This window comes from Trichosurus vulpecula, assembly GCF_011100635.1.
Source record: "Trichosurus vulpecula isolate mTriVul1 chromosome X unlocalized genomic scaffold, mTriVul1.pri SUPER_X_unloc_6, whole genome shotgun sequence".
Lineage (NCBI taxonomy): Eukaryota > Metazoa > Chordata > Mammalia > Diprotodontia > Phalangeridae > Trichosurus > Trichosurus vulpecula.
This window is the reverse complement of record NW_023494382.1, coordinates 846082-869559: the sequence shown is the minus strand read 5'-3', so window position 1 is coordinate 869559 and position 23478 is coordinate 846082. Positions and strand designations below refer to the sequence as shown.

At 41.3% G+C, this 23478-nt stretch overlaps 1 protein-coding gene and 1 pseudogene across 1 annotated transcript in view; one reads left to right on the top strand and one right to left on the bottom strand.

Annotated features, from left to right (window-relative positions):
* LOC118833239 (tudor domain-containing protein 5-like) overlaps positions 1 to 3902 on the bottom strand; it is a 55378-nt gene extending 51476 nt beyond the window's left edge. The window contains exons 1-2 of the mRNA XM_036740603.1: positions 3769 to 3902; positions 2955 to 3196 (exon numbers count right to left, since the gene is read on the bottom strand). Of these exons, the coding sequence (XP_036596498.1) occupies positions 2955 to 3186 (232 nt within the window). The 5' untranslated portion in view covers positions 3187 to 3196; positions 3769 to 3902. The remainder of the gene's footprint in view (positions 1 to 2954; positions 3197 to 3768) is intronic.
* Positions 1 to 23478, top strand: part of LOC118833242 — a 632463-nt pseudogene that overhangs the window by 152087 nt on the left and 456898 nt on the right.

Genomic DNA, 23478 nt, shown 5'->3' with positions numbered 1-23478 from the left:
CTATTGTGCTATAAGAAATGATGAGCAGGTAGACTTCAGAAAAACCTGGAAAGACACATATGAATTGATGCTGAGTGAGGGGAGCAGAACCATGAGAACATTGTACTCAGCTACAGCCACATTGTGCGATGACTAACTTTGACAGACTTGGCCCTTCTCAGCAATGCAAGGTTCTAAGACAATTCCGAAAGGCTCATGATGGAAAATGCTCTGCACCTCCAAAAAAAGAATTACAGAGTCTGAATACAGATTTAAGCATACTATCTGCTCTCCTTCTTTTTTATTTTGTTCTGCTTCTTCTTTCTCATGGTTCATTCCATTGGTTATAATTCTTCTTTGCAACATGACTAATGTGAAAATAGGTTTAATGTGAATGTCTATGTAGAATCTATATCAGATTGCATGCCATCTTGGGGAGGAGGGGGAGATAATTTGGAACTCAAAAGCTCGTGAAATTGAATATTGTAAACTAAAAATAATTTTTTTAAATGTAAAGCACAATGCAAGTACAGTACTATTGGTAGTAGGAATAGAGGATAAACTTGCATTTCTAAACAAAAAAAAGTAGGAATAGGTGGACAGAAAAAAAAACGCACTGGAAAATATGGCTCAGGGGTAAGGAGAGAAGCCAAGGACTGTAAACACACAAGCCTCACCTCTATACACCAAGAATACTTTCTTTGAGAAAAGAATCATAAGATGTTGGATGGGTTAAGCACCAAGTAACATAAGAAAAATTATATTACTGATAGGAAATGATTTGTTACTGATATGAGTTATTCTTGAATCAAGTGTCTGTGTACAATCACACCAAGGGCTTGTTAAAGCAATTATTAAAATAGAAAACTAGAAAGAATACACATGAGAAAAAGATATGAAGTGTAATTATAATAATTTCAGCCTGACCTATTTACACAGATTCTTGTTGTAGTCACCTAGGGAATTCATGGACGAAAGGACATCAATAAAAAAAAAACCATAATCATTTCATATAGAAGTTCAACAGATGTAAATAAATTGCCGTAATGACCAAGAGTCTAAAAACCATCTTAATCAGAAAATACTTAACTTGTCAAGCAGAAAAGATATGATAATCAAGAGCCAGCACCAATTAAGAATATAAACCTAAAATCACATGGAAAAGGATAGTGGAAAATCATAAGCACAGAGTTGCCTCACAAAACAGAAGCAGTGGAGGGAAGAACCAGTGAGAGGGCCTGTTTTGAGAGGATTTAAGGATGAAAATGTAAGAAGGTCAATAAACAGAAGACAACAAAGATTTTTCTCATCCACTTTTCACCATCAAGGACAGGGGAGCTAAAGGACATTTGGACTTCAAAAACAGTCCTGGTGCGATAGTATGGGAGGGGGTTATGGGATTGAAGGGGCCACAAAGACAGAAAAAGCAGCTGGCCCCAATCACCTGTACAGAGATGAGGTCAGTACTAGAGCTGACAATTTTAAACACATTGCAATTATCTATTTTCAAGGAATCTAAAGGAAGGCATGGTAACAAAAGCATGGAAAAAATCCTGGAACCACCAAAAAATAAGACAGAGAACATTAATAACCACATATCTACTTCATCTATAAAATTCTGACAGTCTACACATACATCAAGGTCAACCTTGGCAGGGGATATCAGAAAAGGAGGCAAGTTTTCAAAAGCAATATTATCAGCTGACAGCATCATTATCATCACACAACTAAGTGAGATGTATAGATGGGTAGCAAGGTGGCACCAGGCCTGCAGTCAGGAAGACCTGAGTTCAAATCCGGCCTCAGACACTTTCTAGCTGTGTGACCTGAGGAAGTCACTTAACCCTATTTGTCTCTGTTTCTTCCTCTGTAAAATGAGCTGGAGAAAGAAATGGCAAACCACTCTAGTATTTTTTCCAAGAAAACCCCAAATGTGGGGTCATGAAGAGTCAGACAGGACTAAAAAGAACTGAATTAGAACAAATAGAAAATCTATGGCTCCCCCTAGACCTAACAGTTTGTTCACTAAAACAAGCTAGTCTTCTAGATGGGCTCCCAACTCAAGAGTTTAACTTAATCATCCGCACAGGAAAAAAGTAAGTGACTAAAGAATGTCTACGACATCACAATATCAGGTGGATGGGCAACCTATATAGATCATGTCTATAGTATATTTTATCTTGGACAAATACTGCAAATGTACAATGAGTGGCATCCAAATTTCAACAGAAAAAGGGAAAAGAACTGGATTGCTTTTGGGTAACGATGTAGTATATTTCAAGACAGCAAGCTCTCTCTGAAACAAAGGCCCATCTTTTTAATATCAATATTCTTCTGGTGAAGTGTCACTGCTACAAATTACAGGATATTGGAGTGTCTGAAGAATTGAAATTGAGGGCAGTGGACAGGCACATGGTGAATGCAGGTAGGCTGTGTTACATTACAAATACAGAATTACAAAGGAGAAGAAGTAGAATGTCATCAAAAACACTCTGGGTTTGTAAAAGACTGGTTGCTTGTATAAAGGATAACCAATGGACAGCCCATGCCCTCACTGTATCCTCACAGTATCAAGAATAAAAAAGAAAAGCCCCCAGAATGCTGGGTGAACCTTTCACTGAATTTTTGGAAGGACGCAGGATAAGCACGCGATAGCTCGGTTGTTCCTCGGGTCACAGGAAGGAATCATCACACAGCTGAACTCGCAGATGCACACATGCGTGACTATCAAAGCCCTAATATTCCTACTAAGGACCTCACGGGATTCCTACAAGGACTTTGCAACCTTTAAAGTTGCATCAGTGACCTTATGGGGCCTCAGCTTTCTCAGGCACAGAATAAGAGTTCCTCTGGACTGGCTCACGGGACCCCAGATGTGAGGACCCCTTCTCCCGGTTTCCTCCAGCCCTAACACCTGTGCCGGCTGCGAGGGTCAACTTCATCTGGGGGGCCACCCCTGGGGCTCTGCGGCCTACCTTTGAGAATGACGGTGCCATCTCTGCAGGGGCAGACGCTCACCACATCGGGCATGGCCAAGACCAGCTCCATGGTGGTCCGGTAGCCCAGGACACGGAGCGGCAGGTGGCTGCCCCCCATGGACAGGTACTCCCTCTCCAGCTGCTGCGGGCTCAGGCCGTCCTTGCTGGAGATGAGCAGGGAGCGGATCTCCTTCCGCAGACGCGCCTGGATCCTCTCCTGGTCTGACATGCTGCCTTCGCTACAAGAGGGCAACACACAGGCAGGAAATGAGAAATTTCAAGATTTTAATATTAACGGTTAAAAATAGATGGGGCGGGCGAGTTAAGGGAGAGGAATGGCAGCAACGTGCTCCCTTCCGCTGCTCCAGCCGAGTCGGCGTTTATTAAGTGCCTGCTGTGTGCCCGGCACCGGGAACAGGAGGGAAGGCCCGAGCGGCCCCTGTACCCCGGTCGAGTACCACCAGACCATGGGTCAGAACTTGCGGAGGCCTTCTCCCACGAGGAGGGCCCTCTTCCAGCTCTCCCTCTCCTACCCCAAGGGCCATCCAGCTCTTTTCCTGCATCAGCCCCACCTGCTCCTCTTCCCCTTCCTCACCCCCCCCCCCACCCCGCCCCAGTCCACCCGGCCACCCCCTGCACAAGCCCAGCACTTCCCCCATCACGCAGACCCGATCCCAGCCTCCAACGTTCACCCCCAGCCCTTCAACCCCCAATGTCTTCCCATTTGTCCAATGTCTCCTCAGGTCGAGGCTGCAGGGCCAGGTCGGCTGCCTTTCCCCACCGCTCACCAGCTAGAGCTCTGCGGGCCTACCTCTCTGGCTACTGCCGCTGCCGCCTCCTCCGGCTGCACGCGCTCAGGTGAAGGTGGTGAGGCGTGCAGACTAGTGAGCCGTTAAGGAGGGGACTCGCGCCTGCGCAGCACCGCCCGCCCGACCTGATGCCCCTGCCGCTCCTGGTGGGAGACTGCGCAAGGCGTCTGGGGCCTTCCGGACAGTTGGGGCTCCACGAGGCTGAAGGGCAGGGCCAGGAGTTGGGGCGTTGCCTTCCTTCCCCGCTTCCTGCGGCCAGGCCCCTGCCTGGCGTGGCCACACGCACTCGCATCTTAAGAGGTGAGGGCCGCTCGCTCGGGGTCCGCAGATGGGGAACTAGCCGCCGGGGCTGAGGCTGCGGTCGGGGGCTGCGAACTCGGCGCGGGGCCCGCGGCCTCGGTGTTGGCTCCAGGATGGGGCTCGCCATAGGGGCCCCGGAGCCCGGCCCTGGGGTGGCAGCCTTTGGCCCCGGGCTGGCGGCCGTTGGTCCCGGCTGCCGCGTGCAGGGGCATCTCAGGCCAGCCGGAAGCGGAGCAAGGCCGGGGCCCAGGCACCAGGGGCACACCCCCAGGTGGAGCAGGAGCGGAGCTGCCCCGAAGACTGGGACGGCCACCCAGAGGAGGAAGGACGGGGGCGGGGGCTACATTAGTCTAGTGTCCGGCCGGGTTCCAGCGCCAGTTCAGCTGCAGGCAGGTCGGGAGAGGCGCTGTTCTCTCCCCGGGGCGGTGCCAACCCTCTCCTCCTGGCCCCTTGCCCACCCAAGTGATATCCGCTTTGGAGGTGCTGGGGCTTGGGAGAGTGAAGTAGGGGGTCTGGACTTCCGACCCCACCCCTGCCCAGCAGGGGGTGATGGAAAGGGGAGCCTGGGCAGGGAAACAATGAGGAAACAACTCAGGGTGCAGCCTCACTGGAGAGCCCTGGGCGCTGATGCAGATTCTGGAATTGGGAATCCTGCGAGTGCCTGCCTTACTCTCATCTGGAGCTTCCTCCTGCCCTTCTTCCACCCTCAGCGCCAGTCCCACCAGGCTCTACTCAGACTAGTGCCACTTGTGTGCCCCGCAGTGGTGGCATCTGGCCAGAAGCCTCTTGGACAGACTTTGAGGGAGAGGGAACTCTCCTTCCCCAGACAGCCCCTTACATTTCAGAATAGCCTGCTGATTATTAGTGATAGTCATTTAAGATCATTTGAACCCTAATAAGGACCAAAGCCTGTTAACTAAACAAGCAGACATGCTTTGCTTTGCTCCAAAAATGCCCATTCTTGTGTTAACAACTTTAAGACCAGATGAGACTGACCAGGACCATTCTCCCCCATTTTAACCACTAGAGGGAAGGATGCCTGGGACCAGACCTTGTCTTGAGTAGTGGGACTTCTCTTAGCTTAGTATCTTATGGACATAGGCTGTACTGGGGAAACACAGATATCCTGGGATCACAATTTCAATTGACACTTTGTCAATTGTCTTATTTTACTTGCAACTTATTCAACTAAGAAACTTCCTTTCTCATGCCATGGTTAAACATATATGGAGACCATAAATCTGAAGGACACAGACATTCTGAGTTGGGATTGTTCTAAAAAATAAAAAGGCTTGCCTTTTTTGAATAAGGCAGTCAGAATACATGTTTTGGCTTCATGCATGCATGTATTCTTCTAGCTTTAAAGGAATAAGCACTATGAATTTATTACCTAGCCTGTTCGCCTCTTTTAACCAAACTTGGAGGCTGACATTAGCAATTATTTTTTCTTGCCCCCCCCCCCAAAGAAATCTTCCTTTTTACAGTTTCAACTCATTCTCTGTTCTGCTTTGCTTTTTTCTGGGAAGAAGGAGAACAAGTCTAATCCCTCTTGCAAGTGAAAAGACCTTTGGGCATTTGAAGACAGATGTAAACAGTCTCATTTCCTTCTGCCAGTGCTAAGCACGGTCTCTAGTCCCTTCCCAGGGTAGGGGGGCCCCCCACTTTTTTTTCCTACAACTCCTTAAAATGTGACACCTGAGGGGCAGCTAGGTGGCGCAGTGAGTAGAGCACTGAACCTGGAGTCAGGAGGACCTGAGTTCAAATTGACTTCAGACACTTGACACGCTTACTAGCTGTGTGACCTTGGGCAAGTCACTTAACCCCAATTGCCCAGCCTTTCCCCCTCCAAAAATAAAAGAAAAGATAATGTGACACCTGAGTTTGCAGACCATTTCCTAATGTTTGGCTCTGATATACCTTTTTCAATGAATTATAAAATTCTTTTACTTTTAAATTTTGAGTTCTCTCCCTCCTCCCCCATGCCCACTTGGTGAGAAGGTAAACAATACACCAATTATACTTGTGAAATCATGCAAAATATAGTTCCATATTAGCTTTTTAAAAAAAAATGTAGTAAGGAAAGTATAATTCGGTTTGCACCCAAAGTTCCTCAGTATTCTCTCTGGAGGTGGATAGCATTTTTTCTTTGGCCACAAGTCCTTTAGAATTGTGTTTTTGATCTTTGTGTTGATAAGATTAACCAAACTTTTCACAATTCATCTTCATACAACATTGCTGTTAATGTGCACAATGATCTTGAGGTTCTTCTCACTTCACTTTCTATCATTTCAAATAGGTCTTGACATGTTTTTTCTGAAACCATCCCCCTCTTAATTTCCTACAGCACAATAGTATTCCATTACATTCATATACCACAACATCTTCAGCCATTACCCAGTTGATGAGCATCCTTCAAATTCCAATTCTTTGGCCACAAAAATCACTGCTATAAATATTTTTGTACATGTGGGTCCTTTTCTATTTTTATGATCTCCTTGGGTTACAGCTGTAGAAGTGGTATTGCTGGGTGAAAGGTTATGCAGTTTTTTAGCCCTTTGGGCATAGTTCCAAACTCTTCTCCAGAATGGTTGGATCACTTCACAACTCCACCAACAGTGCATTAGTGTTCCAATTTTCCCACATCTTCTCCAACATTTATCATTTTCCTGTTTTGTCACATTAGCCAATGTGGTAGGTGTACCTCAGAGTGTTTTTATTTGCATTATCATAATCAATAGTGATTTAGAGCAATTTTTCATATGACTCTAGATAGCTTAATTTCTTCCTCCGAAAATTGCCTGTTCATATCATTTGACCATTTATCAGTTGGGGAATGACTTGTATTCTTATAAATTCAACTCAGTTCTCTATATATTTTAGAAATGAAGCCTTTATCCGAGACACTGGCTATAAAAATTGTTTCCCAGCTTTCTACTTCCCTTCGAATCTTGGGTGCATTGCCTTTGTTTGTGCAAAAACTTTTCAGTTTAATGTCATCAAAATCATCCATTTTGCATTTCATAATGTTCTCCATCTCTTGTTTGGTCATCAATTCTTCCATTCTCCATAGATCTGACAGGTAAACTATTCCTTGCTCTCCTAGTTTACATTTAGTATCAGGCTTTATATCTAAATCATGTACCCATTTTGACTCTATCTTGGTATAGGGTGTAAGATGTTGTTCTTTGCCTAGGTTCTGCCGTACTATTTTCCAGTTTTCCCAGCAGTTTTTGTTAAATAGTGAGTTCTTATCCCAGAAGCTGGAGTCTTTGCATTTATCAAATAGTAGATTGCTATAGTCATTGCCTGTTGTGTCTTACGTGCCTAATGTATTACACTGATCTGCCACTCTGTTTCTCAGCCAGTACCAACTAGTTTTGATGATTGCGGCTTTATAATACATTTTAAGATCTGGTATGGCTAGGCCACCTTCCTTTGCATTTCTTCTCATTAATTCCCTTGATATTCTGGACCTTTTGTTCTTCCAGATGAATTTTGCTATTTTTTTCTAGCTCTGTAAAATAATTTTTGGTAATTTGATTGGTATGGCACTGAATAAGTAATATAATTTAGGTAGAATTGTCTTTTTATTATATTGGCTCGGGTTACTCATAAGCAACTGATATTTTTCCATGTATTTAGATCTGACTTAATTTGTGTGAAAAGTGTTTTGTAATTGTGTTCATATAGTTCCTGGGTTTGTTTTGGCAGGTAGATTCCCAAATATTTTATAATGTCTATAGTAACTTTAAATGGAATTTCTCTTTTTATTTCTTGCTGTTTGGCTTTGTTAGTTATATATAAAAATGGCGATGATTTATGTGGGTATGTGGGTTTATTTTATATCCTGCAACTTTGATGAAGTTGTTTATTATTTCAAGTAATTTTTTACTTGATTCTCTAAGTATACCATCATATCATCTGCTAAGAGTGAAAGCTTTGTTTCTTTGCATATTCTTATTCCTTCAATTTCTCTTTTCTTCTCTTATCGCTAAAGGTAACCTTTCTAGAACAGTATTGAGTAACAGTGGTGATAATGGACGTCCTTTTTTCACCCCTGATCTTACTGGAAATGCTTTTAGCTTATCATAGGTCTTTTTTTCTTTTTTATCTTTTGGGATGCAGACCTAGTAGTGGTATTGCTGGTCAAAGGGTATGTACAGTTCTATAGCCCACTCTGATCTACATTTAAAAAACATTCAGGGGGCCCATAATGTTTACTGAATAAAACAAAAACTTCTAATCCTCAGGGTCTTCCACAGTCTGGCTGCAAGCTATTTTTCTAGCACTTTCATTTACTACTCTCCATCATGTAATCTTAGTTTCAGCCAAAGTGAATTGTTTGCCATGCTTATTACTCATCTGTATGCATATTTTCACACAGAAGGGACTCCTCTCCACACCACTCCCCGCCCCCCCCATTTCCTCCTGCTGAAGTCTTTCTAAAGTGAAAGTAAACTTTAAGTTTCTCATAGCACTTTGCTTAGACTTTGCTGGTTCCAAGTTCCCAATCCCTTTTTCAAATGGTGCAGTGAGAGACTATTGAGAGGAGGGGAGAGTGTGACCTTATAAGAAATTTTGCTTCACAAACCAGGAAGTTCCAGCTCATTCTCTGTTGGTATATAAAAGTCCCAGTTGAGGGTTGTTGAGAGAGCGATAGAATTTGGAACTCAAAACTTTTTTTTAAAATGTCCAAAATTGCTTTAACATAATTGCAGGTAGAAGTAAAATAGAGAAGTCAGGAGGGATAGGAAATAAAGAGATATGCAAAAACATAAAAACAAGACTCAGGAGTAGGATTTGTTAGGGAAAGTATATATCTATATATGTACATATGTATGTGTATGTGTATGTCTATATAAATATATCTGCACTCGTAGTGGGGAAAAGGGGGAAAAAGAACAAAGTAAAAAGTGCACAGCAGAGAACAAAAGAAAACTTACAAGGAGGCAAGGGAAAGATGCATGGCTCTCAACACAATGTATAGTATTTATCATACAGGCTTTCTTGAAATGAAAATTTATCGCTACATATTTTGAATCCTCTCTTATGCTCTGCTCTGCACATGACATGCTTTTTTTCTTTTCCTACTTTGTATTTAAGTTTCAATATTCAAGATTATGATTTTTTTCTTTATTCTGTATTCGTGTTCTGGTTTGAGTCTAAAATTAATAATTAAAACATTGTTTTAGCATGTAATTGGGGAAAATATATATGTATATATACACATATATGGCATAGGATCATAGATTAGAGCTGGACGTGATCTTGGGAGCTGACTAAGTCAACCCCATAATTTTACAGAAAAATAAACAACAGTTGAGTTGAATGGCTGAAAGTCTCTCATTTGAGGAAAAAGGATACTTAATATTTTAACCTCTGTAAAACCTGAGCTATATCATAAAGGTTTAAAGTTAAACCACCAGCCCCTTAAACTTGCACATACACCCACATCCTACATATACATAGGGTGAGCATGCCTGTAACTGCTGTCTTTTAATTTGGGGTTAAGGTGTTAGATTAAGAATCTTTCCTTGTTTCAAGAATGTAAGGCCAATTGTCTCCACCAATGGGGATAGAGGTCCAGGTTTTAGGGGGTTTTCTTAGAATTGTTTTTGTAAGGGGTTCTAGGGGATTTTCATAGGGTATATAAACTGCCTGTCTGCTCTCTTCAGCATGCCTCCTTACCTCAGTCCCCCCTGGAGTAGGTGATGCCCAATTCTCACATGAGACTTGCAAATAAAGCCTCTGTCTTTACCTTGAGAGACCTTTGATTGTTATTTCATTAGGGGGGATTATTGTCCCACTGTTTTAACAACCCAGCTAGCAGCTTCGGTGGGGGCGTAAGATCCCTCCCCCACAGCCGGCACCCAGGGGGCTGCCTGGACCCAGGAGGCTGCTGGGACCCAGGAGGATGCCGGGAAAGCACAGGTTCTTTTTATCTGCTTAAATAAGGAAAGCACGGTGAAGGGGTTGACCAGCTTACTTTAATCCAGCATTCAGTTAGCATACAGACAACAATCATTTAGTTCAGGGGAAAACGCCAGCATTCAGTTAGCATTCAGTTAGTTCAGGGGAGCATACAGACAAGCATCAAGAGACAGACCAAATACAGATTCATTGGCTTACTTCAGGGGAAAAAACCAGCACCCTGAGGTTCAAAACATTCATTTAGTTCGGGGGAAAAAACAAACCAGCATCCCGAACCTCAAAACCAAAATACAAACAAATTACAAATATCAACAGACAGACCCAACACAATTCATAGTTACCAACATCTGGGCTTGGCCCGAGAGCAAGGGCTGGCCCAGAGTCACGCTTGCTTGCCGCTGCTTCCCACACCAACCGGAAGAGGAAAGAGAGAGCTTCAAGCTGTCCTCTCCCCTCGTATAGGGTTTTTGACATCATCAAGCGCCGCCTGAATGACCAGGGCTGATTGGTTCTTGACTTGGCCCCTCCCCCTAGCATAGACCAGGTTCTGGAGCTAACACCTCCCCTCAGCCAGCCCCATGACTCATCACACAGGAAGTTGTCTGCTTCCTGGCATGTTCTTTGGGCTTCCTGCCCCGGAAGAGCAAGCCACAGTGTCCAGAGCCTCAATGAGGTAAGCTGAGTCATTCAAAGAAAACAAAGGCCATTCTGGTTACACCCACACACAGTGAACATTAACATTTAAATTGGCCCCGATTTACTTAATTCGTAAGGATGGCAAAATATCAAGAAATTAAAATAACTACAAAGCTAGGAGTTTCAAAATATCTATGCAATATATTTTCCACAAGAGAATTACCCCACAATTCTAATTAGACAGGAATATAAGAGCAAACAAAAGTTTCTTTAGACTCCCCTCACATGTTTACCCAGCAGTGGAATTAGGTAAATCATCACGAAACCCAAAAGGCTAACTCAGCACTGAGTCTTACTAACCTCAAACACAAACTCAAACACTAAACTCAAGCATAAATATTGATTAAGCTTTTTCAGTTTTCTTTCTTCCCAAGCAGTGGGAAGGCTAAGGCTCTGAGTAGTCAGCTATACTCTCTATGGACCCCAAGTCATTAGTGTGAGTGACTAATTGAGAGAGTAGCTTCAGAGGGGGTGCTACATAGGTTTTTAAGATTTGCAAAACATTTTATTTGATCCTCACAACAGTGCCAAGAAAACTCCAAGTGGGGTCATGAAGAGTGAGACATGACTGAAAAAACGACTCAACAACAACTCTGTCTATCTATCTATCTATCAATCCACACAAACATACATACATAGAGATATACACAGAGAATACTTTATGTATATGCATAGACATATATACGTAACTATATGTGTGTGTGTTATACACACATACACACACACATCTGTGAGTAGTTATTTAAGGCAAGGGAAGGATTGGCGCAGGAGAATAGATCGTTAGATAGAGAGCAGTAGCCTCCTGGTAATGGCAAGGTATTGCTCAGCAGGTAGAACTAGACAGTGAGGGAGCCTGAAGTATTAGCTGGCCTCCAAGTTTTATTTGAATGCTCAATGATAGCATTCCAGAGTGTGCTCTCACAGACCTCTCTCACAAAATGTTCTGCTGCTTGAGAGACAGAGAAGGCGTTTATTAAGCACTTACTTTATATATAGGTGGCAGGCCCTATGCTAAATGCTGAGGATAGGAACTTAAGCAAACGAGACTGTCAGACCTTAAGGAGCTTACACTTTGGTGATGGGTGTAAGGCTTCCAGATAGGCTGTCGGCATGTCCCTCTCAATTATAATATGATTCCATTTACTAAAACAAAACAAAACCCTAATATGCTCATGTTTTAGGAGCATATTCTGTGTATAGCATTATTTATAATATTTATAAATTATATTTTTATAAATTATAAATACAATATATAAATATTATATAGCATATATGTATAAAATAAATTATAAATTTATAACTATTTATAAATATATTAAAAATTTATAAATATTTAACATATTTCTAAACATACCCTCCATTTTGTTCCCCAGCTGTAGTCTCACTCTGCTTGAGAAATTTCCTTTCCCTCCTCAATGCTCTTTCTCTTCTCTTGGTGATTGATAAATAAAGTTGGTCATTGAAATTGATTTCTGCTTGGATGGTGATGAAAGACATGTTCATAACGGAGATAGATGCTATCAGCTACTACAGGATGGAAAATGCTTCTCTGCTCCTAAGCAACATTGCCCAAGTGTACCAGTTGCTGGTATGAATCACCATGAAGTGCCTCTTGGCCCATCGTTCGTTCCTTGAGATACTCCTAGAGAGGAAAAGCATTGCCTAGGACATCAAGGTATTTATGTAAACGGTTAGGGAGGAAAACTGATTTGTTTAATTTTCCTTTTTGGTAAAATCATTGAGAGGCAGTGTGGAGTAGGGGATAGAGAGTTGGCCTTGGAATGAGGAAGACCTGAATTCAATTCTTGCTTCTCTCACATGCTGTGTGACCCAGATGACTGGACCTTTCAGTCCCCCACAAGCTACTGATTAAAGCTATATGTTACAGACTAGTTGCATCAGTGAAGAGAATTTCCACACTGAAAGTTCCCCTACATCAGTAAAATTGCATGTCCAGACCAAAAAAAAAAGTTAAAAGGGCTGAAATATAAAATATTACTGTGTAAAATACAATAGTGTTTCATCTGTTATTAGCATTCGGGGTTAGATATCTACTATGTAAACTAGTACCAGGAATTTTCTGGTACTGATGATCTGATTGACCCTCTGCCCAGCCTGACTGTGACGTTACTGGAGAATGACTACTGAGTATGTTTATAATGCAAGGAAGCTGGTGTAGGACTTGGTACTAGAGGTGGGACAAGGCAAGGTTTGAAAATTGTGACCCGCTGTATTGAAAAATTGTGTCTCCCATGTGTTATTGTGCACTGGAGGTTTGGAACCTTTGCCATAACTTATTCAGTATGGGAATTTTATAAAGTATAATGTAAAAAAATAATGATCCTTGTTGTGCCTTTTGTTCTTCTTGTGCCCTAGGGAGCTGCCTATTACAATCCAAACTATGCTTGTTGCCCTGAAAAACTTTACTCATATGGTGTAGCCATACCTACACTGCGTGAGTGGGTTTCCCTTTGGGTCAGCACCATAGCCACTAATCTAATGGAACTTGATCTTGTCTTCTGTATTCCTGAGAGAACAGGAATCTTTGGCAAGAATCCTGCTGGTCTCTTGTCTATCTGTGGGTGGAAAGAGGAAGTTGAAGGCCTTGGTCCATAATGGAGAGGCTGCTGGGGGCAGCAGCTGAGGAGGAGAGCTAGTTACAGACTGATCTGAAAAGGCTCTCGTGTAAGAGCCTGATTCTAATCTCACATCACCCCTCACCTATCTGTCCTTCTAGTCTCTAACAGTGATTAAGAGGGGGAGGAGAATGGTCACAGAACACAGAGGTTTCTCAGGCCCTGCTGTCCTGCCCTGCTTATCATGGACTGACCATCTGAAAGCTGACATGTTCATGTGTTCAAGAGGGAAATCGACTAACATTTACTTACAACAATTACATGGAAGCTATTATTAACAATGAAGACTATTTTAAGATCTACATTTTTTTGGTCAAGACATTTAGATCTGAAGAGACTTAAAAATATTTAGTGAGGGGTGAGCTGGTAAATGTTTAACTAGGTCTCCTAAAAAAACTATACACCAGATACACTTTTTAAGTTTAATCCCATCTTTTCATGGGTAACTAAAGAATTATGGACAAAGGCTATACCTCCTCTGGAAGGTTCTACCATGGTGGAACGACTTTGAGTAGAGTATGGTGGAAAACTGAATCAGCAGCCCAAGGACCAACTGAGCTAAGTATGGAAAGACGTTGGGCACAACAACCTAAGAAACAAAGAAAAATGCAAGATGGTCTGCAATTCCATGTGACTGTTTCTCTTTCCCCAGTGATAATGGTGGCATGGTATAAAATGGTGCCAAGTATATTTATTAAATATCCCATAGCTTTTAGACCATCTAGATGACATTGATTGAATTGTAGGTGTGCTAAATGTCAGATCTTTGCTTAATGAACTATGACTTGACCAGCCGCTGGAAAATTAAGTCACATCAATTTTGATATTCTCATGATAAACAAAATCAGAAGATCAAAGGAAGCTGCAGCTGAAAGGTAGGATGGCTTGCAAGTTTCTCTTTGAAGAGGTAAACAAATAGAGTTGGGGTGGACTTCCCTGCATACTCTAGTTTAACACCCTGAAGCACTCTATCCCGGCAGTGCTGGTGATTTGTCATAGCTACTATTGTGTGTGCTTCCCTTTGGAATTACAACTCATTTGTAAAACATTTATAGAGGAAGATGGAAGAAATTTATTAGCAGTAATGCCTCACAAAATAGAAAAAAAAAGTAGAAGCAAAAAAAGTTTACAGAAATCTTAGCATTCAAATGAGATATTTGCAAAAGTGCATAGCACAGTGCTTAGCACTTAGTAGGCACTGTTTGTTCCCTTATTCACAAATGAAAATGGCAAGACACCAAATAGATAGAAAATGGAACAAATTTGCCGTTCTACAATGCTTTGTTTTCAAAAGTACTAGACCTAGTCTGTTATTTATTGTCCATGTTACCTTAGGCAAGTTACTTAATCTTTCCGGGTTTCACTTTCCTTATTTCTAAAAGGAAGGGATTAGACTAGGTAGCACCCCGTCCAACCCTAAATTTCTGAGACTATTATGATCCTAAGTCACATAACCCCTCTATGCCCAGTTTCTTCATCTATAAAGCAAGGAGATTGGATTAAGAGACCTTGAAGGTCCCTTCCAGCACCAAATCCACGATTCCACTCCTCTAAAGACATCAGAATTTTTAAAGCTGAAAGAGACCTTAGATATCATGCAGTTAAACCCCATGACATATAGATAAGAAAACAGATCTAGGGAGGGAACATGAATTTCCCAAGGGAACATGACTAGTTAGGAAAGACTAGAACCTAAATGAAAAATGAAAGATGAAAATGAATAAGGGGAAAGGGATTTTAGAAGGTGGAGAAAGAAAAAAGAGATAAGAGAAGGAATACAGGAACGAAGAGATTCACGGAATAAAAAAGAAGCCAAGTTTGCAAAGTCTTAATAAGTGTTTATCAATTGATCAATTTTTGAGTACAAAGAAAGTAGGGAGAGCAAAGGTGGGGAAGAGAACATGAAAAAGACAGATTAGGAAATGGGACTCTGAGGAATCAATCTAGCTACCACGGTGCCTGGCATATAGTTAGTACTGGACATACACTTAATAAATAAAAGGAATACAAAATTGTGAGATGCTATGACATTATCAAATTCCAAAGGTGGAGCTTACTTGGAGCTAGTAACAGGGGTCCTTTTTGAAAATTTAGCCAATAAAATCTGGAATATAGATACAGAAAGGTGGTCAGAGAAAACGGTGATGGCCCAGGTCCACATGCATGAAAATCTTTTGTTCTTCACAAAAGAGGCACACAGGACCAGCATCCAATTCATCAGGCAGAAGAAACTCATTCGTTTCTACATCCATAGCAAGAGCTATAAGACCAACCAACCAACAACCCCATTCATAGTTCCAAGTATAGGAATAACTAAGTGGGAAAGAGTTAGAAATTACTGGTAAAAACTGAAGCCTTCTTTCTAGTGCCTCTTTGAGGGGAAAAGATGCTGATTTCTCTGGCAACACAATCAAGTACATGATAACATTGAATGAACAAATAAGCATTCTATTTTCCTATCTTCATGACTGACTTCCAATTTCTTTTTAAGGGAAGGATACTTTTTTCTGAAATATCCAAAAGGGCATTTAGTACAAAAGTGAATTAGGTAAGCTCGGGGTCCCTTTTATGTTTGAAATTCTGCTCCTCTATGGTACCTGCAGGAAGGAAGTTTTTGTTGACCTTAAACTCTACTCTCCACAGGTGCCTTTGGATGCAATCACATGTCCCTGGGGAATCAAAGTGGAGAGAACAGAAATGTAGGTAGGAAATGAATCAAAAAGAAAAAAAAATAAAGAAAATTAACATCAGTAGTGTTAACCCTCTATTGTCAAATCCAGTGACCTCTTCTCAGTCCTCATTCTCTTTAATCTCTCTATAATACTTGACACTATTCACCACTTTCCTCCTCTACTCTTCATTTTTGGTCCCAGGGGAGACCTATTAATGTATTGGTATAGAGGTCTGTAGGTAAGAAACTGCCCTTCAACAATCCAGATCAGCCACTATTCTATAACTCGTGGTCTCGGAGTGTTGCCTCCAGCAATGAGAGGTTAAGTGACTTTCTTAGGGTCATACAGCAAGTACATGGCAGAGGTGGAACTTGAATCCAGGTCTTCCTGGTTGTATAGCACATTGCCTCTCTTCCTCCTCCTTCTTAATAGTGTCTTCTACCTTGGCTTCCATTTTCTCTGTTCCCTGTTCTCCTCTGGGTAGTCTACCGTTTGAACTGCTCCTTCTCATTCTCCCTGACTGGTTCCTCTTTGTGCTCCCACTTCCTAAGGATGGTTGTTCACCAAGACTGTCATGGCTCCTTATCTCTTCTTTCTCCCCACTCTTTCCTTTGGCAGTCTCATCCGTTCCTGTGGCTTCAATTATCTGTTTGCAGATGACTCTGGGTATTATCCCCATTCCTGACCTCTATTCTGTATTTCTAGTTATCTGTTGGGTGGCTCCTTCTGAATCTCTCCCTCTGAGCACCTCAAACAAAAATCATCAACTTCCCTCTAAGATTTCCCTCACCAGTTGCCCTGGCTGGAAACTTTGGAATCACCTTTGATTCTTTCCTCTTCTTTAGCTCCCATAGCTACTCAGCTGCTAAATGTCTTCAAGCTCCTTAGCGTCTCTGTCTTACCCTTCTTCCCCACTCACATCACCATAATCTTCTAGATTGTCATCCCCCATCATCCAGACTATTTTAACAGCTTTCTAACTGGTCCATCCACCTCCACCCTCTCCAATTCATCCTGCACACCATTGCCAAAGAGAAAAGCGTGGCAGTGGGTACGGTGTTGTACTTAGATTCAGGAAGATCAGGGGTTCAAATCCTCAATCTGACATTTACTGCCTAGGTGACAATAGGATTGTCACTGAATCCCTCTATACTTCAGTTTCTTCATCTGTAAATCAGGGAGAACAGTACCATAGTGCCTGACTTACAGGATTGTTGTGATCCTCAAATGTGAAATGATCCATATTTTCATTGTAAATAAACATCAATGTAAATAAAATTATGCAAACTTTAATATATGTCAGTTTAAAAAAAAACTGAGACAACTAAAATTTTTCACTACTTAACTGACCTCATTCCTCTGTTCCTCACTTGCTCCATTGTGTGTGTGTGTGTGTGTGTGTGTGTGTATCCTATACTTGTAATGGACCCCCATTTCCTGTTGTTAAGCCACTTTAATAAGGCCTTATGCCTTGTTGTACCAGATCCCTATCCTCTATCCCCGTGAGAGAAGTTATTCAGCCTTCTGGAGACCCACACCAATGACAACATGGATCATTTCCTCTCAATTGAATGTAAGCTCCTGGAGCAGAGGGACTGTTTTTGTTCTTGTCCTTCTTTCTCCAGGAGCTGGATACTGGTTTGCGTTTTCAGTGATGTGCCTTCTCGCTCCACTGATATTACAACCACTCCAGGACTTAAGAGATAGGTTTCTGAATTGTTTTAAGCAAACGCACACACATACACATATATGTCTCTGTGTACTTAGACAGATAGAGATAGAGATAGAGATAGAGATAGAGATAGAGATGTGCCTTACCCGGTGATCAGGCTTCTGGTGATGAACCTCTCTGTGCTTAACTCAGTTGGTTTGGGATGACAATCCATTTCTGCGCCCTTCCAGGTTGGTAAGGATCTAGTTGGTAGCTAAAGTTCTTTGCCAGAAAAATCTTGGAAAAGTCTAGAGCAGGCTACTCTATACCACAGGGAAGCATCGGGGTTGTGCTTTAGTTGGTGAAGGAATCATTTTCTAACATTTATTACATTAATTTGTGTACATGTCTCACCACCAAAGATATTGTGGCTTAGTGGAATGAGTGATAGAGTTAAAGTCAGGAGACTCATTTTTTAAAATGAATTTTTATTTATATCTTTTGTTTTAACATTACCTAGACTTCTCCCTGTATCCCTTCACCATCCCCTCCTAGGGAGCTATCCCTTAAAGCAAAGAATTTTTTTTTAAAAAGCAAAAGAGAAAAAAATAAGAAAAATCGTTCAATACACTCCCCCCAAAATTAACATTACATGTAATGTTCCTTCCCTTGCCAGAGGAGGGAAGTATCTTCTCATATCTCTTTGGGCCAAGCTTATTCCCTGTAACTTTGCAATATTTGTTTTCAGCTGTTGTATAGTTTTTGTTCTCTGCATTTATATTGTTTTAATCATTCTATGTATAAATGGTAGGGGAAGGGGTGTGCTTATCTCACTTTGCATGAGTTCATTTCAATATTCTCTGAAACTTAGGTTTTCTTCCTATCTTATTAACCATTTAACTTATTAACTTAATTAATTGTTATATAATGTATCATATATTAAGTTAATTAACTTATTAACAGCTACTTATTAACTCTGTAATAATGGGCAATTTGCTTGACCTCTCCTAGCCCCAGTTTCTTCAAACGGGGTCCCAACATTTGCTCTGTGGTCTTCATGAGTTTGTTATGAAGGAAACAGTCTATAAGGTGTCAAGCCTTGTTATCATCCTAATAAATGGTTCAGATTGCAGGTTTAGAGTTTAGGTTACAACTCAAAATTTCTCTTAATTCCTCATTCAGGAAGATTAAATTCAGTATAATTTATCTACCTCCCAGAAGTGGTGTGAGGAAAGCACATTGTCAGGTATCAGACATTCTGGTGTGAACCATTATTATAACCCTCTCATAACAGTGTAACAATAGAACAAGAATTATATCAGCAACAATGTACAAAACAATTAAAACAGCATTATAAATAAGCAGCAATAACTAAATGCCAATCCTGAGGTTATTTCACCAGCCCATTCTATTAAAATAGCATTAAAAAGAAGGGTGAGACACTGGCTCTGCAATCACAGGACTTGGATTCAAACCCTGCCTCTGACACTACATGTGTGACCTTGGACTAGTGACTTTATTTCCCTGGGCCTCAGTTTCCTTGTGTGATAAATGAGGCGATGAGGACCAGATGGCCTGGGAGGTCCACTCCAGCCCTAGATCTGGGATTCTACAATTCCCTTTGTTTCAGGGAGAAGTTCAGGATAAATCAGAGTATTGTGATAAAATAGAAACCATTCAGGCAAAAGTCTCCAGGCATAAAGCCGCCATTTTAAAATGAACGTTAATAAAGTAAAGCCATTGGCAATGAACCAAACTGAAGATAATAATATGCTGTCCCAGTTTTCCAAAATTGAAAAAAGCCAGTGGTAATGACCAATGGTACCAGATGGTAGCAGTGAGACCAGAGAGTTTTCCACTATTTTCCTGTCACAGATCATTCGTAGAGTTACTCTTTGTGGTTCTGCATCAAAAAAAAAAAACACTGTTACCCAGAAGTCCCTGCTCTCCTGCTTCAAGGCCACTGTTATTTTTTTTTTCTTTTGCAGTGAAGATGTTCAACTGCCCACAGGCCTCCAGCAGTCACTGGCTGTGGAAGCTGAGGCTCAGACAGGCCAAAGTGAGGGTAAGTCAATACTGAGCGCTCATGCCCTTTGCTTCTGTCTGCATGTCCACTCCCAGGTTCTTTCAGCCAGGGCATAATATAGACTAGGATACCTAGGACAGTTTCATCGCCGATCTAAGAGTTCACCACTTCATAGAGTCAGGACACGAGATATAAGGGAGGTCACAGTGGCTGACTCCCTTTCGAATATTGAAAATGAGAATGAAGATATGCCTGCTAACTTGGTGCCTGCCCTGTATCCTAGATGATTGCTGCTGAAGGGGAGAAGGCTGCCTCACAATCCCTGAGGATGGCAGCTGAGATACTGTCGGGCAGCCCAGCCACTGTCCAGCTCCATCATCTTCACACCCTTCAATCCTTGTCCACAGAGAAGCCATCCACTGTCATTTTACCTTTGCCTTTCGATGTCATGAGTCTCTGTCTCCTGCTGGCAACCGAATGCAAGGAAGCCTCCCCTTACCAAATCCTCCCAGGCAGGCAGAAACATGGGATCCCTCAAAAAAAGATTCTCCCATGTTATAGGACTCCCAAGAGATAAAATTAAGAGGTCCTGCAGCACCAGAGGATGCAAAATCTAATCATTTGTTACTTAGCACTCTTGCAGCTATTTTGGTCACCATATAGAATGTCAATGGAATGAAAGCAAAGGCACCCTCTAGGGTGAAAACCTATGTCATCCCTACATTAGTGAGAAAGCATCTTCGTATTGTCAAAAACAAAACAAATCTTACAGGAGCCACTTACTTAGAGCAAGCCTTGGGGAGAAAATTCTAATCCTTTCTTAGACAATATTCGTCTTAAAATAACTTTAAGCCAATGGATTTTCCCAGTTGTGTCACTTAACTAAAAATTTCATGGCTAAACCCTTATACTTTATAATATTAAAAAAGAGACATACATTTCTTCTGATTGACTATAAAATCAATGTCTTATTAAAGAGCATGAAGACTATGAAGACTATTGATTCTTTATTGAGACTAATGTATAACGACAAATATAGAGGAAGAGAGACAGAGACATAGAGATGTTATAGATAGAGAACCAGAATCACAAAGGCCTTAGGTCCAATTTGACCTCTACCTTATACTGACTGTGTGACCCTGTATAAGTAACTTAGCCTCTTAGAACGATAGGCAACTGTCTAGACTATCATATCACTAGCTAGCATTTAAATATCACTTTAAGATTTCTAAAGTGATTTATAAATGTCCTCTCATTTGATCTTTATAATAGCCCTGTGAGATAAGTGCTTTTATTATGTCCGTTGTATAGATGAGGAAACTAAGGTTCAGAGAAGTTCAGCAGGATATTTCATCTTCACTTTTAAAAAAAAGCAGACTAATATGCCTATAGCTAGGAGCCAAGTAGATATAGAGCCCTGGCCTCGGAATCAGGATAGACCCGAGTTCCAGTGCAACCTCAGATATTTACCAGCTGAGTGACCCTGGGCAAGTCACTTAACAACTGTCTTAATGTTTTCTCATCTATAAAATGGGATAATAGCACCTATCTCACAGGGCTGTTGTGAGAGTCAAGTGAAATAATTTGTGTAAAGTGCTCTGTAGACTTGAAAACACAATATAAATTTTGTTATGACTGATCCTAATTATGTCAAAAGACAGAAAAAATCGATATCAATATGGGGCACTGATCATACCTTTTTGGTACAGTACTTAGTACTATTTCTTCAAAAGAAAAAAAAAACATGTGATTTGCATATTAGCAAAAATGTTCAATTTTAGACTGTTGGCCCCTGGTAAATGCATTCCTAAAAACTGCCTCTAAAGCAAATGATGTAACTTCAGTTTTTTGTGTTCTTTTCTGTTACAAAATCAGAGGTGCCCAGCAAGGGGAAAAATCGTCCCAAGGCATAATAAAATCACACTCTGGAAGATAGCAAAGCTTTTTAAAGCTATTTCAAGAAAAATGAATAATGTGATGAAACCTTACTAGCAAAACTCAAATAAGTAACAAAGCAAACATTGGCAGCTTAAATATTAGCAGGTTGAAAGGACTGTGGTAGGGGCAGTACAGGGAGCAATAATGATTTGATTAAGATGTTCTCAAACTTGAAGCCCCCTCCCCATCCTGCACCCCCCCCCCCCGCCCAACAGTCCTTCTCATTTTGCATCTAATGCAATTACCTGGTGTTGAGGTGTGTTTCTGAGTCCCTTGGCCTGAACCCATGGCTACAGTTCAGTTACATGGCTGTAGAAATCAGTTGTCGTGGGCTGGCTTGGGAACCTAACCAGTCTTTCATGACGTTGTTTCTGTGGGGAAATGTATTCTGACATATTTACAACCATCACGTCATGGGGAGTCTTTGTATGTCATTTACCAGGATAGTTTTTTTAGCCCAAACTTGCGTCTGTCCAAGGACGTTAGCTAAGAAAACTCTAGGTTGTTAACAAATTCCATAAACCCAAGTTTTGAGGTGATGTTTGCCATACTTACCGGTTTTAAGTGTGTAACAATGAAACAAATATATTGGATTGCCGGATAGGGATAGAGAGGAATACCTGTTATTTTATTTTGGTGGAACCTTTGCAAATATATTGGTGGCATACAACAAGACAAGGGAGAATAAAGCAAAGATTGGAGATGCTAGATCTCTCCTGGCTCACACACTGGTCCACGCTGGTTACCTTGCCTCCGTGGGGGTATTCTCCCTTTTTCTACTTCCCCTATATATGTCGCCTTCCTCCACTAATATGTAATCTCTTTGTAAGTAAGGAGCATCTCATTTTTGTGTTTCTGTATCCTCAGCATTTAGCCTGGCACATAGTATTTCATAAGTGCTTTATCTAATCTAATCTAGATTGAAACTTTCAGTCATGTAGGCCACCAAGAATGATGACTATCTTTGTCTATATACAATTCACATTAGTGACTGGGTGAACTTTTAGCACCATAATTTAAGATGGTACAATGGAAAACAATGTAGAAATAGGAGTGCAACGATCTGGTGGAGTCAAAGGACCTCAGAGATAATAGGGTAAAATCCATATCTAAATAGGAGACCTTTCTATGATATCCCCAGGAGGTGATCATCCAACTTCTGCTTGAAGATTTCTAGGGATGGCAGAGCTCATCAGCGATGAGAGATCTCATTTCTCTCTTGAACACCTCTAGGTTTTCTTTATATTGAGCTTTTCTGGAATGCCCTATTTCTGACCTCTCTGTCAAGGTAATTCAGAATTAGTCTCTCTTCAACATGGCAACCAGTCAAATACTTGAAGACAGTTTCCATGTCTTTATCCCTTTGCCCAGCCCCCAGGTCTTCTCCTCTCTAGGCTGACCATTGTAGTTCTTGCTGTCCACATCTAGCTGCCTTTGCTATTGATTTTATTTTCTACCTTTTTGGGGCTGAATTTTTATTCAACTTCTCCTTACATTAGACAGTGACGGTGCACGTAAGAAGGATTTTCAATATCTGAGTGGCTCTTCTACAAAGCAATCTACGGCAAGTTCGTTGCTAAAAGAGAGTTGCAAATATATGCATGAGCCAGTCCACTGTGCTTCTGAAATATGGGGCATTTTTGCAAAGAATATACTGTGTCACTGAGATGCTTATCGCCATATGATATGACTAGCTAAGCTTCAAAAAAGTGTTATGACTGAACACATTCAATTCATGCTCATCTAATGCAAAATTTCATTCACCTTTTTTTAAGAAAAAAAATCACTGCTCTGTCTAAAAGTATGAGAGGGGTCTATGATGGCAAATAGAAGTTGAGGGTCAAAGTGATTATCCAGATAAT